At 35.3% G+C, this 16,675-nt stretch overlaps 1 protein-coding gene across 3 annotated transcripts in view; it reads right to left on the bottom strand.

The window, feature by feature from the left end:
* Nucleotides 1-16,675, bottom strand: part of PCMTD1 (protein-L-isoaspartate (D-aspartate) O-methyltransferase domain containing 1) — a 67,802-nt gene that overhangs the window by 4,634 nt on the left and 46,493 nt on the right. For 2 of the 3 annotated variants that reach the window (XM_047727587.1, XM_047727588.1), the window contains 2 exons: nt 9,544-9,715; nt 7,592-7,715 (listed from right to left, as the gene is read on the bottom strand). In XM_047727587.1, the coding sequence (XP_047583543.1) occupies nt 7,592-7,715; nt 9,544-9,715 (296 nt within the window). Of the gene's footprint in view, nt 1-7,591; nt 7,716-9,543; nt 9,716-15,348; nt 15,541-16,675 lie in introns of all 3 variants that reach the window. The other variant, XM_047727589.1, reaches the window with a different exon arrangement.

Below are 16,675 nucleotides of genomic sequence, written 5' to 3'. Positions count from 1 at the left end.
AAATAGAGCTGTAATTAGTCTTTTTGGCTGGTCTTTATTCTTGAACCTCTTAAATTTTTAGTCTTCTCTTTTCACACCTTAATTATGTTCCTCCTCTGCCAACACCACCATTCCAAGGACACTGTTAGAATGATGAATCTTTCAATCCTAAACTGTCAGAATACCTGAACTTCATAAAGAACAAACTAGATACACAATGGAAAAGATTCAGACTTAAGTCCTAAAATAGTACCCACATGAGCTGCATTTAAGTTTTTCTGAATGATACAAAAACTTCTGGATAATTCTCAGCCCTAGATATTCAAAAGTCTCCCATTATTTTCTATTCTTTAACACTTCCTTGTTTCTAATGCTTCCAGTCATGAGATAAGGATTTAAGGGACTAGACAACGCAAATCCTAACTGCTATTAAAATTTTATTTTGGATTAAAGCTTTCACTTCAAAATTATAATTAAGTTTATCTCTAACACACACACAGACACACACACACACACGTAAGCTCTATTTGTTTCCCAAAAGGTAGGCCCCATACAGATTTCATAGGAACCCAGCAGTCAGCACTTTCACTTTTGTTTATTAACAGAGATTGAAAAAGGCATTATATTTAGGTCAAACTCACAAAAGTGATAATTTGGGGCCATTTTTTAGCCTACAAAAACAGCAACTATCCCATAAAACTCAAGGTGGTTTAGTGACACAATTTCTGAAGTTTCTTTTATCCTTTGTGATTTTGTAACAAGAAATACACATTTGGCTTCCCATTCCTGACACAGAACTCTAAAAACACTTGGAATTTTGTAAGTGATAACCAATCACACCTGAGTTTACGTTAATGAGATGACTTGTGGTAAGCTGGGCTCACCAAGGTGACTGAGGATGCTGAGCTGGTTGCCAGGGGAACCAACCATGCACTTGGAGGACTGGGACTTTCACTAGCACCCTCTGGAAGGGGAATAGGGGATGTAGGTTGAGTTAATCATAAATGGCCAATGATTTAATCAATCAAACCTCCATAAATAGCATTAACTGAAAGCGTTCAGAGAACTTCTGGGATTCCTCCATGCATCAATTCCACCTGGTTGTTTCTGTGTCAGATCTTCTGATAATAAACCTGGTATCTAGTAAGTAAACTGTTTTTCTGGGTTCTGTAAGCCATTCCGACAAATTATCAAACTCTAGAAAGGGGTCTGGGAGTTTGATTTATAGCCAGGAGATCAGAAACACAGATGAAAACCTGTATTTGTGATTGGTGTCTCCAGCTGGAGGAGGAGGGGGCAGCTTTGTGGGATAGGACCCTTTAACCTTTAGGGTCTATGCTAACATTGGTTAGTGTCAGAATGGAGTTAGATCACAGGACACCTACTTGGTGTCTGCAAAGGACTGGAGAATTGCTTGGTGTGGAAACGCCCACACATGTGGAATACAGAAAGAAGTATTCGATGGGTGGTGTATAGAGGAAACAATTTTTCTTTAAGTTGATAGAATATTTTTCCTTTTCCTTTTCCTTTCATCCCTTTCTAAAGGGCCTGCCCTAAACTTAGAGCAGTGTGTATACCATAGAAGTAGAGAAAAATAAGCTTGAGGAACGTGATAACTACATTTAGTAACTGTTTATTATGGGTAATTTCATAGCTACAAAATACATTTGGCAAAGATTTGCATGTGTATGTTTTTAGTTGTGTGTGTGTTTTTTGGGGGGGAGGAGTAACATTCTTATTTTAACCCCCTATAATTAATGAAATAATGTTCTCTAAACAGAAAGCAATTTTAACAGACAAGAAAACTTATTCTCCAAACATCCTATTAAACTTTGACAAATAATATTTTCAGAACATTTTTCATTCCGTGATTATTCGTAGTGAAGCTTTTTTTTTTTTTTTTAAACAAGATCGCAATTCCTGACTCATTTTTAAAAATTGCTATTGCAAACTGGTAATTTTTTTTTCTTTTTATTATAGAAACTTCCAAGTATACCCAAGAGAGTTAACAGTATAAGGAATCTCATGTACTGGACACTCAGCTTCAACAACCACCCCTTCCAGCTAATCTTCCTTCATCAGCAGTGCCATTTCTATTTCCATCCCCACCATATTATTCTGATGAAAATTTAGACAGATCCTTTCACCTGTAAATACTTTAGAGGCATAATGAATTTTTTTTAAATTCAGGCTTATTTTCCATTTTATCCTTTTGAACCAAATTTATCCCTACTTTACATTCATGTAAAGTCATGTTGCTCAACCCAACCAAAGACAGTCTTTTTAACTATTCACATCTGTTTGTACTGACATCCTTAAACTGAGAGAGAATGAAAATTGCCCATTTATAACCAATCATCATCCATGTCATTCACAACTCTGTCACTGTAAAACCACATTTACAACCACACTCTTCTAAAGGACACTAAAGGGGCACCTGGGTGGCTCAGTGGGTTAAGCCCCTGCCTTCGGCTCAGGTCATGATCTCAGGGTCCTAGGATTGAGCCCTGCATCAAGCTCTCTGTTCAGCAGGGAGCCTGCTTCCCCCTCCTCCTCTGCCTACTTGTGATCTCTCTCTCTCTCTCTCTCTCTCTCTGTCAAATAAATAAATAAATAAATAAATAAATAAATAAATAATCTTAAAAAAAAAAAAAAAGGAGGAGCTCGGGTGCGTCCTCAGGTTGCCTCTCTTCTCCTGGTACTGAGACAGCTGTGGGGAAGACCAAGTCCTGTTCATCAGAGAACTTTTTTCCAGGTGAACCGACTTCACTGGATGATAAATATATTTTAAAGATTATTGAGTTTTGGAGGAGTCTAGCAGACCTCCAAGAACAAAATTTACTCTTCAGGATAATAAAATAAAACAACATTTCCACAATGTCCATTGTAGAGTCAGAAATTGCTAGACTTGCAAAGAAACAGGAAAATAGCACCCATAGGGAAAGAATTCACTTGATAGAAACTGACCAGGAGATGGCTCAGGTATTAGATTTAAAATGCAAAGACATGTCAGCAGTTATGCTGATGAAGTTTAAAGGCTTGATGGAAGATCTGGACTTAATGGTCAATGAGATAAAGGAATCCCTTAAAAAGGACCTAAAGGAAATGTTAGGAGTAGAAAGTAAAATGCCTGAAGTGAAGAACATAAATAACTCCAGTACCAAAAAGGAGTTGCAACAAATAAAAGGTTTAGCCATGCAAAAAACAGAGTTGCTAGAGAAGATAGTAGGAGCAAACTCTGAAATAGTTGAAGCTACTGAAAAGTTGACTTCTAAAAGAAAAGAAGTAAGTGAGCCGAGTAGCAAATTAGACAGAGCTGAAGAGTATAGTACGGACCAAGGTAAGGAATTGCCCCATGATAAATCACAAAATGACAAAGTCATGGGAAGTGTGGAAGAAGCCATAAGCAGTCTAGACAACAACTGGGAAGAACATAGCATCCATATGGAAGTAACACGAGAGATTGGAGAGGACGAACTGGTCAAAGAAAAAGTCCCTCAGAACTCAAAGAATACAGAGAAAATTCTAAAAACCTCCAGAGAAGATGAAGGAGCGATACTTACTTTGGCAGCAGACTTTTCATCAGCAACACTGGACATCAGTAAGCAGTGGAGTAATGTCTTCAGCATTCTGAGGGAAAATGATTTTGAACCTAAAGTTCTATGCCAAGTTAAATTAATATTTAAGTGTGATGGTGAAGTAAGGACCTTTGCAGATATGCAAAGTCTCATCAGTTTTACTAGCCAAAAACCATTTCTGAATGAATTACTGAAAGATGTACTCCCACAAAAGGAAAAAATAAAGAAAGGAAGAAGGTACGGGATTCAAGAAGAAGTGGAAAAAACTCTACTAGATTCAAAGCATGGAGCTGAGAGGGAAGCCAGTGATGGTTTGAGCTTTCTATTTGTTAAAGAGGTAAAGGTTGCAGAGCCAGAGGAGGTGAACAACTTAGAGACTCAGGAAGAACAGGGAGAAGAGGCTTCAGAGTTGGATGAGGAAGAAGAGGCTTCAGGCCTGGAAGAGGAGGATGAAGAAGAGACTTCAGAGCTGGAGGAAGAGGACGAAGAGGAGACTTCAGGGCTGGAGGAGGAGGGAGAAGAAAAAGCTTCAGTATTATGTGAGAAACCGGATGCAGCCTTTCAGCGTCCCTCTGTGGTAAATATAAAATGTGGAGCTGAAGAAAAAAGCAGTAATGGCTTGGAGGTTGTTTCAGTTAAAGAGGTAGAAGATTCTGAGCTGGAGGAAGAAGAAGGTTCAGAGTGGGAAATGGAAGTAGTCTTATCCTGGGAGGAAGGAGAGGACTCAGAGGTAGAAAGTGTAAAGACAGCCTCCCAAATAGAGAAAAAATGGGCTTCAGATGGACTTAATGAAATTGCCTATGATTATTTGGCTCAGGACTTTGAGAAGAAAAAATTGGTGAAACACCAAATGGTACAAAAAACCCAGAATAAAGAGGAAATGGCTGTACCAAAAAACCAAGGAGTTGGGACAGTCTGTCCCACCTTGACTTTGGCCTCTCCCTCAAAATCACTAGAGATAAGTTCTGTTAAGCAGAAAAGGCATTTAAGTACGAATTTGAGTTATCCATCAGGAACCAACAAGTTTTTAAGGAAAACTGAAAAAGAGCGACACAAAACTCTGCTGACAGATAAGCGAACATCTAAAGAAACAGACTTAATACAAGAAACAGAAGAAGACTTTAGAAGAAATGTAATTAACACCTTCAGAGAGCTACAGGAGGAAGTTGCAAATATTAAAAATTACCTTCCAGAGGTCTTGGGAATAAAAAACACAATAGTTGTTCTAAATAGCAGAATAGACACACTTGAAGAGAGAATGGACAATCTAGAGGACCGTATTGAAGAATTCTCTAAGGATACAGTGCAAATGGCCAAAGAGATAATAAATAAAGAAAGGTCAAGAGACATAGAGGATAGATCGAGAAGTTCCAACATCCGTTTGATAGGAATTCCAGAAAAAAGTAATAAAGAGAATGGAGCAGAGGAAATAATTAAGGAAATCATAGAATAAAACTTTCCAGAGCTAAAGGATTCAAGTCTTGAGGTTGTTAGTGCTTACCGAATACCTAGTAAGATTGATGAGAAGAGACTCACTCCTAGACATATCTTGGTGAAATTTGGGAATTCCAGTGATAAAGAAAAGATCCTAAAGGCTTCCAGAAGAAGAGACGTAACCTATAGAGGAACAAGAATCAGATTGACTGCAGATTTATCATTAGATACTCTAGATGCTAGAAGTCAGTGGAGCAATGTCATAAAAGTTCTGCAGGCAAAAGGCTTTACACCTAGAATCCTATACCCAGCCAAACTTGCATTTGATTTTGAAGGAAAAACAAAGACATTTTTTGATACCGAAGAATTCACAAAGTTTGTTTCTTCCATACCCTCTTTGAAAGAATTACTGGAGGATATACTTTAACAATCTAGGAGGTCTATAAATGCTTACACACAATACATATATTACCTTCCTCCCACAGCAAGAATCAAAAAGGAAAACAAAATTACATGTCACATATCTACCCAGGAGGATGGACTGAACAGTATACTTGGGGAGTAGGTGAAAGGAATGTTACAGATACTACTAAAATGTTGTACAAGTTAAAGGATGTTTTAAAATTAGTGTTAATCACTGTAGCTTTTGCAGGAGTAGGCTTTATATACCACTGGGGAAAGGGAGGGAATCTGTCATTGTAACCATAGAGAGAGATGGGGTGAAATAATAGAAAAACGGAAAAAGATGGCAAGATAAGTTAATGCAAAAGTTGAACTTTAAACACAAGTATTCAATTTTAGATTATCATGATGTGAATCTTGAATCTTTATATTAAACATTTTTCCTTTGGAAAAAAAAAAAAAAAGGACACTAAAGTAGGAAAATTGTCAGATAAAGAGGAATGCTCAGGCTATGACAGTGCCCATTAGAAAGAAAAACACCTAAGTGGCTGATGCACAGAGATCTACAGGGGCCTCTGCATCTGTATCCTTACAGGTACACATCATGCTAATGGTTACATTAGGTTAAGTTAATGGTTAAGTTAGGCCACTGTCAAGACTAAACAGTGTCACAGAACTGTTTCCATTACTTCTCTTTATGACTTTCTAACCAGTTATGATAGGTTAAAGAAAACTGACATAAATAACCTGTAATTCTAATGTTGGAAAACAGGAGGGAGAAAATAGTTTAACATGCAGACCTAAGCCATATTCCCCCACCTACTTTGATTAGGTAATAAAAGTGACATTTCAGTTCCTAGCTATCTCTCCGCCAAGTCCATCTCTCCATTGGTTAAGAACCTGAACAGGGAAAAACAGGCCACAAAAATCACAAAGCTCAAAAGAGGGTAAAATGAAATGAAAATAAAATTAAATATAAAGCCAGATTCCTTTGAAATAATTCATTTAAAAAAGCAAATTATAGAAAGAAGTCTACCATGGTAAAGTTCATTTTTGGTACAGAACTTTAATAACTGATTTCCAAAACCATGATAAATCACAAACCAATTAATACTACTCTCACCTCTTTTTTGTATTTCAGCTACAGATCACTCCCTTCTCCTTGAAATACTGTTTTTTCTTGGTTTCCAACACAAACACCTCTTCTCTCTCTTCACCCTCCCCCAAGTGCTCTCATCTATTCTAATAGCTTAAAATGCCATTTTTACATTGAGGATTCTTAATTTATACCTCCCTCACACAGTAGGTTTATACCTACTCAACTACCTGTCCTTCACATGCCAAAAGAGAGCTCAAACATGGCCAGAATAAAACATCTGATCTTCCCACACCTATTTCCAAACTACTCCACTGCCAGTCTTGCAAACAGCATAAATGGTACCATCACTCAGCTAGCTACTCAAGGGAAAACTTTATGTACTTTTTTTCCTCTACCACCATCTTCCACGTAGTCTACTATTTTTCTACCTCTGTCCACACCAACACTGATTTTCCCTTTCAGTTTAAGAAAAGTCTTTTATAATCTATCTTCTACACTCTAGCCAATGAGCTTCAACTACCCTGAAACTTATTTCTGGTTTTGGACAACCAAGCTCACAAAGACTTTTTCATTTGCTGTCCTTTTATAAGGGGAGATGGAGAGGAGAAGGGAGTTGAGGGAAATTGGAAGGGGAGGTGAACCATGAGAGACTATGGACTCTGAAAAACAATCTGTGGGTTTTGAAGGGGCGGGGGGGTGGGAGGTTGGGGGATCCAGGTGGTGGGCATTGGAGAGGGCACAGATTGCATGGAGCACTGGGTGTGGTGCAAAAATAATGAATACTGTTACGCTGAAAAAATTAAAAATTAAAAAAAAATGCCACAAATTTAATATACGTAGTAAATTCACAATTACAGTTAATAAATTCATGTTTTCTTTTACCTGCCCCTTCTCTTCATATGTCCCTGAAGGCAGCTAACAGCATCTGGTGCAAGGTAGGGGCTTTAACCCACCTCCACAAAAAAGTTGAATAAATCTACTGAATATATTACTGCCTATTTATTTAATTCTTCATAATTACATAGTCTATTAAATCCCAAACATAAGAGTTGAACAATCTAAGTCACATTTCAATCGGAAAGGACCAACAGTTACTTACGGAGTCCTACAGAATCTGGTTTGCCATTATCATTCTTACTTGGTTGCACAAGTGGAGCAAATGAAACAGCAAGGATATTTTTACTTTCCCAAGTATTCTGTCCAGTTCGCATAATTTGTGTTAACTATTTAGAGGGAAAAACAGAAACAGAATAGCTTAATCCTGGAAATGTGATCACCTTACAGTCACAATTTTGTTTTAATGGAATAAATGCCCCAGTGGTTGCTATAATCATTTCTATTTGAATGCAACCAAATTACTTTCATTTCAATACTTACCATAAAGTAATACAGAAGGAATGACAAATATTTGCAACTCAAGAAAAGATTAGTCGATGTAAATAAAATATCTAAATATAGTCAGGTGACTCATCATGCTGTATTTGTGATCCAATAGCTTTGAGGGGTCTTATTCCAATCCACACCTGCTAATGGCTGCCAAAATATATGTCTCACATAGGTTCTGTTGCTTGGTTAAAGCACTATATTAATAAAACCATGTTTTGTTTTGTTTTAAGATTTTATTTATTTGACAGAGACACAGAGAGGGGGCACAAGTAAGCAGAGCAGCAGGCAGAGAAAGAGACAGAAGCAGGCTCTCTGCTGAGCAAGGAGCCCAATATGGGGCTCAATCCCAGGACCCTGGAATCATGACCCGAGCTGAAGGCAGCTGCCTAACTGACTGAGCCAGCCAGGTGCCCCAAAACCATTTTCTGATTAGCGTACCAAAGACTCAACTTCATGGTGCTCCATTAGAGTAATAAAACGCAGATTCTAATTTTAATCCCAAATTAGTATTTCACAAATAATGTAATTAATCACAAAAGGATTAGAAGTTTTACCTACCTGGCAAAAACCCATCCCCAGTCCTTGGAAAAAAATATTAGCTCAGTACACGGCTTGATCAAGTTGAATTAATATCTTCAATTTCTATTATAAAAATCAGTTCATTATATTTGACATTAGCATAATAGTATGTAATTAATATTTAATAAAATACCTATGGGAAGCCGTATCTTAAGTATTTGAAAATATATCTTTAAGAGAAAACAAAAGATTGCTCATTTGGGAGTCTCAACTGTGGAAGCATTAAAGTAACATTTTTCTAGGAATGTTTTTTAATGAACGTTTTTATTATGTCTTTTTAATAACTGACAAACAATTTGCCACAGAGCACAGTGCATGGTAATGATGAAATCTACTGAACTGCAAATAATATGCTGTGATGTTAAGGAACTCCTCCTAGGATTATAAACTCCAAAATGATCAAGCAAGGTCCCAGTTGTCTTATAAAATTAATCTTCTACTGTACAAAACACAGGCATTTTAAACATCTCAAACTTAGGTTAATATGAATATTAAAGATTTTTTTGAAATGTATTTTCATACATTAAGTAATTTCCTTTTGAAAGATCCACCCATTTTCTGAATACATTAGTATTTCATACATTTAATATATCTAATAATTCTAAACGAGGGCAGGCAAACTGCTGAAAAATATTTTCAAATAAGTCTATCTAGTATTAAATGAAGAATTAAAAACTTATCTGTTTCTTTAATGGATTTAAGCAGTCCAAACCAAATCCAAAATAGATTTTCTTTTTTTATGTTTAAACAACTAAAGAATGTTGGAAACTGAGCAGTTAGTAGAGATCATCACATTTAATTAAAAAGCCCCAGGTAAAGAGCTGTAGTTAGGAAGCAACTCGGCAAACACCACACAGGTAGTAGCTAAGCTCTGGTCAAAGACCAAATCTCTTCAAATCCTAGTATAAAGGATCTCTTCTGTATTTTCTTTGGTTCCATAATTAAGAATCCATTTCAAGGTTTTTGTATTTTTTTTTAATATAGATAGATCTATAAAGTGTACTTGTCTAAAATTACAACTAATTTTCACTGATTTTATTTCCCATCCTAAACTACTGTGTTTAAGCAAAGGACAGCAGAAGTTACCTGATCTTCTATAGGCATGACTAAAATGCCTCCAACTTTCAGTAATATTTTCATGTAGTTTTCATGGTCTTTCTGGACACCAGCTCCACAGTAAATTCGATCATACTGATGACTGTCAGATGCTATCTGGAGGCAATTACCAACCACAAATGCAGGTTCACAGAACTCAAATCTGCATGAAAAAACAAATCTATTTTAATTCATTTAAACAAAGATCAGATCTTTAAAAATTTAACATAATTCAGTTCTTTGAAATAGTGAAGTTACCAAAATTAATTTTAGGATAAAATATCATTATGAAATTTGATTTAAATATCATATTTATGAAGTTTAACTGGTCAAATATATTGTTTTATCATCAATGATATAGTGCATGTTTTCAAAGCATTAATCTATTTTTTTGCCATACTGAACCCTCACTTAGGGCTTAAAAAAAGGAACATAATCAGGGGCGCCTGGATGGCTCAGTTGGTTAAGCCTCTGCCTTTGGCTCAGGTCATTATGCCAGGGTCCTGGGATTGAGCCTTGCATCGGGCTCCCTGCTCAGCAGGGAGACTGCTTCTCCCTCTCCCGTTCCCTCTGCTCGTGCTCTCTCTCTCTCTGTCAAATAAATAAATAAAATCTTTAAAAAAAATACTTAAAAAAAAATGAACATAATGAAAAGCCCCTCAGGATACCAATCTTCTGATGCGCCACAAATGATATATACTAAGGATGAGAATCACAAGGGTCAAGTAAACAAGAAAAGGTTCACCTTCCACTGCCCTTTCCAAAAAAAGCTGATGGGTCAGTGGCAATGGGAAGAGCTCATGCAGTATTTATCTCTGATTATTTTTGCTATGGCTAACAGTGGAAAGCTTTGTCAGGAAAAGACACCAATGCCCTGACCACACACCTTAGCAACCACTAAGATTAGGGAGATTTTCCTAATAGATTTTAGCAGGGCTATGTTACAGGATTGTTACAGATGTTACTGCTGCTTTGGCCCCTATGATCTCCCTAAGCAACAGAAGGAGATACAGTTTCAAAGCAAAGGCATCTTATCCAGGCCACTTGTTCCTGGTTACAGTGTTGGTTCATGGTATGTAGTTATGCTTTTACAAACTACCCTATTTAGACTTCTACTTTAGTCCTTAAATTTTAACAATTCGGAAAACAGTTTCTAACATATAACAAATTTAATTAAAACCCCAATGCACTAATAAAACATGTCATCTTTTTTAAAAAACTAATTCATGGAATATCCTTTTACTTTTAAGTTGATTAAAGTTGATATGACCACACGGCAAAATCAGGCTATTATTTGAGAATGAAATAATTTACGTTAAAAGTTTCAGCATGTAGTGAAAAATGACACTGACTGAATCATAATCATTTCTACTTTGTAAAACATATCCTATTCCTTTAGTAATTAATAGACTTATTACACAAGTTTCCATTAAAATTCACTAAAACACAGAGACATTATCTTCATTAATATTTAAAGAGGAGTTTACCAGAATTATGCCTTGTCTTCAGTATCCTGTCTTCTTAGTGGAGGGGCCAGGGGTAGGGTGGGAAGGGGTGTGAGGTTGGGGTGGCGTGAGTCATCAGTGTTTACTCTCTTTTCCACACCCCCCACACTAAGGTAGTCCATGTCCAATTATTTCTTTCACTGTAACTATCTCCTTGCTGCTCACACTTTTTAGGACTCTTCCATCATTTTGCTCCCTATTGCACAGGATAGGGTGAAATTCCCATACAGTACCACATGGGGCTCTTTATGATCTTCCCATCAAATTGTTATGCCAGATTCATTTCCTGGCCCTGCCTTCCCCACACTGTCCCCGCCCAATACTACGCTGTAGCCAGACTGAATACAGTTGGCCTTTGAACAAGGCAGACATTAGGGGTGCTAACCTCCTTCCTCTAACATCTGAGTATAACTTAAGACTCCCTAAAAACATAACTACTAACAACCTGTTGAGAAGCCTTACTGGTAACATAAACAGTTGACTAACACATACTTTGTATGTTACATGTATTGTATACTATATTCTTACAATAAAGTAAGCTAAAGAAAATATTAATAGAAGAAAACATATTTATCATGATATACCATAACGAAATCTGCATTTAAGCCATCCTGTACAGTTTAAACCCATGTTGTTAAAGGGTCAATTGTGTGTGCTCCTACTTATTTAATGGAACTATTCCAAAATGTTTTGAAACCCTGTATCTGTGTATATGCTGTTCCTTTGACTGAAATTGAAATACCCTTCCTTCTCCTCTCCCCTTGATAAATGCCTACTATCCCTTCAAGATACAATTCAAATATTAGTTTTAGAAATGAAATCTTACCCAACTCTACTTAACAGTATCTCATTCTATTTGCATAGTACATAGGAAGTGTAAACTTACTTACGTCGGAGACCATGCTTAAATTCCTTTTAAACTCAAGACTATGGTACAACTTATGAGTGTCTAAAATATGGCCAAAATATAATTTCTTGACTTTTAACTAATAAGATAATGTGAATCATGTGGTTTAATCATTTCCACCAAACTCACAATAAGCATTCTTTAAAATGAGAAAGTTAGACTATTTTCAATGAAGTCTATCTAAAAATATTTATTCTTATAAAAATTCATCTTAAATAATTTAATTTTATAATAATTTAAGTTAGTCTTATTTTCAGGATGAATATGAGCAGGGAATTTATATTTTAAAAATTAAATTATTAAAACCTCTTTATCAAGTCTGTTAAATAAACTCAAACATACATTTATGGTTTTAAAAGCTTTCTACCTATTAAAAATAAAAGACAGCTTAGAGAACTATTACCTAGGACAATATCACTGCAAGTAAACAACTTATAATTAAAACCACTTCTCACATAAGTGATATTTTATATGTCCTCATCCCCAAAAAAATTAATTAGAAAGAATTCAGTGCCTGATTTTAAAATCAAATGTGTGATTCTGGTCAAATTTCCTTATACTATTATTAAGTACAGTTTGCTAAGTGAAATATTTACTGAGCACCTGTTTTGTATAAAGATTGAAAAGACAATGGGAAACAATCATGCCTACATCTAGTTGAAGAGATGAACATCGACGAATCACAGTAATAAAGATTTACAACTATGATAAATGCTTTATCTAAAGGAAAGGAATAGGATTCCATAAAACTGAGGATGAAAGGAAATGGAAAGACCTATGGAATCAGAGAAAGTTTCCCTGAGAAATGTCAAGATCTGAAAGATGAGACAGGCCAATCTAGAGGTACATGGCAGCCAAGATGGTAGTCACTAGCCACATGTGGGTACTGAGCCTTTAAAATGCAGCTAGTCCAAATCGAACTGTAAAGATAAAATTCACATGGGATTTCAAAGATTTAGTCCAAAATAAATATAAAATAACTCAATATTTCTTTTATATTTATGTGTATAGGGGTGGGTGAGTGCGTGAGAGTGTGTGTGTGTGTGTATTTCAACAGCCACATAAACTGAAGATACTAAACAAATACCCTTCTACTTATCATATCACCTGTAACTAAGAGCTTCAAACACTTTCTCCTTAAGACAATCTTCCCTTTGAAACATTCTCCCGGTTTTCCTGTTACTTCTGTGAGTATTTCTTCTGAATTTTAAAATGTATCTCCATTACCTATTACAGTCCTCAAAGTGTATTTACTGAGTGAACCATATAAAAAAACAGATGTTTTGTCAGCTTTTCCACCTGCCAACTTTGAACATGAACCCAAAAAAAAGCTCAGGGCTAGAAGAGAAACTTGCCCAGAAAGTTACAGGAAAAATATATGCCTATGACACTTTCTATATCAATATGATGGTTCTTGTTTTACTAAATTAATCGCTATAGAAAGCCATCACCTTATGCTACAGAATACAGTTTTTCTCAAAATAATTAAAAAAGCAAAACTCAAATAATTAAAAAAAAATCTTTGTCTTTAATGAATAAATCAACTGTTCTATAACTAAAAGGCACTTTTGCGGGGCCTTTCTGAAGATCTTAAATAAGCCACCATAATTTTAGGAAACAAATTAATGCTTTCTTCCCCTGTAATACAGATTAAAACAAGTACGTTTGCTTCCACTTAGGGAGTAATACAAAGGATCATTATACTGAAAATCAGATCTCTAAATCTATCAATTTCTACTAATGCAAATGGAACATATATTTCTAACAAATACATATGGGATCTTTACACTTTCATTTACCATAGTCAAATTAATTTCCTTTAACAGAATACTCAAACCTGAAAGGTTAATCAAACTTGAGATGTTCCAAAGTACTGGACTATTTCTAAATACAAAAGAGTAAAACTGCAGGGACAAAAGTAACACTGGGGAGAACACTATATATTTTTAAATGTTGGCACTAAAACATCTAGAACACAGAAAATTCACATGCCAAACACATCACAAAAAAACTGTAACACTACCAATTTAGTGTTTATTAAAAAAAACATCTACCAGAGACTGTCCTATCTGGGGATTCCTTTTTGTAACTATGGTTTGATCTTTTCTACCAGTAATACATGAATCCTTCACATCAGTAAAAAACACAAAAAAATTCTCAAATTGCAATTACACACACACACACACACACACACACACACACACACATAAAAAATAAATGGGTAATGGATTATCTTTTCTAATAAAGGACTTAGAGATGAGCTTTAGTATTTCTAACTAGGTACATAGTTGAGGATCTTACTTAGACATTTGGTATTCTAATATTAAAACTATGGCTTATTTTTATAATAGCATTTCACATAAATAAACCCATACCAATTCTAGGGCTAACAATATTTTTTGAGAAAGTCTATGATTAAAAATGTTTAGGGCAATGTTTATGGATATGGTCCTACCTGTGTCAGATCATGCTCATGCCAATATTTACAAAGAACTAAACAAGTGACTGGAGACATGGATGATGGCTACCATGTTATCAAAGTAAATTACAATTCCTACTCAGTCTTCCAATGTAGACAGGAAAAGAAAGAAAACGTTTTCTTCCGTAGGCTTTTACTATCTTCTGAACGCTGCATCTCACCTATGTTTCCACAAACCTCTACAGAGGCAAAGCACATGTTTTAAACCACAAATACAACTTGTGTATAATCTGGAAGACTTCAGCAATAAACTAACCAGAAGTTTTCAGTTTATTACAAAATAGTACTACACTATTTATAGATCTATACATAAAATCTAGGTTAAAAATAGTGAAAAGGAAAATCCAAATTCCATTTTTTCACATCAACCACATACTATACAAAACCTGAGTGGGGGGGAAAGCAAGAGGTATACCAAAATGGCATTTCCTATGGGGTTAGTATTGTATTCATAAAAGTATGATTCACGCGTGCTTGACCTAATTTTTATTCTTAATTTAGGAAAGTTTGTTAAAATTTTGTCTGTTAGTAAATGAAAAGTAGCAATCATTTTTATTCTTTGAAGAAAATTTCTAAAACACAACTTCCCAGATGGAGATGACTCACACTCCTAAATTATACTGAATTATACCTAACAATATAACTTATCTGTATACAAAATAAACAGTTCTGAAATACATGTAATAACTACAGATTGATTCACATTAGACTTATATAATCACTTGCTGATTTAAATCTGAAAATCTAGTAACTGTTTTTAGACTTTTATGCAGAGGGGAAAATATATGGCACACTCTTACTAAAGTGTACACTGGAAATCATTTGTGGAAAATATAGAGCACATATTATCTTGGTTTACAACATGAACACTTGCCCAAAATAACACCGGGATTCTCATCACTTACCTTAGCAGTGGTTTTCTTTATAGGTGCGTGTTGGAATATCTTCGTCTGGAGATGGACAGATGATTTCCTTCACAGCAGGGACCTTGCCAACTTGCCCATATAATTCTTTTGATAAGCTGCTAGGAGATCAGGGTGACCTAGCCTTGCCCTGCAGCTTCCCTCTTAGACGGATAGTCTAGGTCTAGGAGCTGACTGAGAGTAGAAAAAACAACATTCCCCTTCAATACACTGTTGAAGTGGGGGCTGAAAATTTGCACACCTAGTTTATTATGTGCCACAGGACGCTGTCATTGAAAGTTTAGACAATTATTCCAATGGAATAAAGAATTTCAAGGTCATAGGAGAAAATTCTACCTTGTTCTTATATCTCATCCAAAACAATCTGCCAAATGAATCATAGAAATCTCTTTTTCTCAAAACACTTTGTCAAAATACACATTTTGGGTTTTAAGAGTATGACTACTTAGTTAAAACAAGACAAAACTTCAAAACTTCCCACTGGGAAGAAAATCCAGGGAAACATTATATCTTGATCTCCAAATGCAGTTATACCATTCAAAGACTTACAATCAATTATTAAGCTACTGAATAAAGTAAAATTCAAAAAATCAAAGACTTTACCTTTTCAAGTGTTTTCCCTTCCAATTGCACCAAACTCATCTCAGAATAATTCAAGAATTATTTAAAGCAAAATGTTAAAAGTACACGTATTTTTCTTCCATTGAATGAAGCTTTAGGAAAATCCATGGAATCAAAAACAATCTCCGAACACTTTATAGGAAATGTGCAGGTACATTACAGAAAAGTGAGCCTTCAGTATTTCAACAATGATTTATTCTTCTATAAATATTCTGAAGCCGTCAAACTTTTCCCCATTCCATCTGTCATTGACATTAAAATACATAACTAATAAATAGCCCTGATGACTATTCTCAAGCATTTGTTACCACCACTTGAATGTTTGTCATGATTAAAAACGGTGTACAACCTGTAATAACTGTTATAAAACTGCCATCTGAATATTATTGATATATCAAACCATTCAAATATCTGAGAAATATTTTGCAATAATGTTGAATATTTATTGCAGATAGCAAAACTACTTCAAGTATGCCATAATTCTTTTAAAGATGAAGCAGGATTACTCTCATGACAAAGCTGACAGGATTTGGAAGCATTTAATTTTTCCAATGTAAATCAAATCACATGAAAAGTGAACCTGTAATTAAAGATAAACTTATGCCACTAGATACTGTCATAAATCAATTAAATATTCTAAAATACTAACTCTACATTTAACTTAAAACTTATGCCTCAAAAAAAAAAA

This window comes from Lutra lutra, chromosome 4, assembly GCF_902655055.1.
Source record: "Lutra lutra chromosome 4, mLutLut1.2, whole genome shotgun sequence".
NCBI classification, from domain to species: Eukaryota; Metazoa; Chordata; class Mammalia; order Carnivora; family Mustelidae; genus Lutra; species Lutra lutra.
The sequence above is the reverse complement of the archived record's forward strand: the minus strand, read 5'-3'. Positions and strand labels throughout refer to the sequence as shown.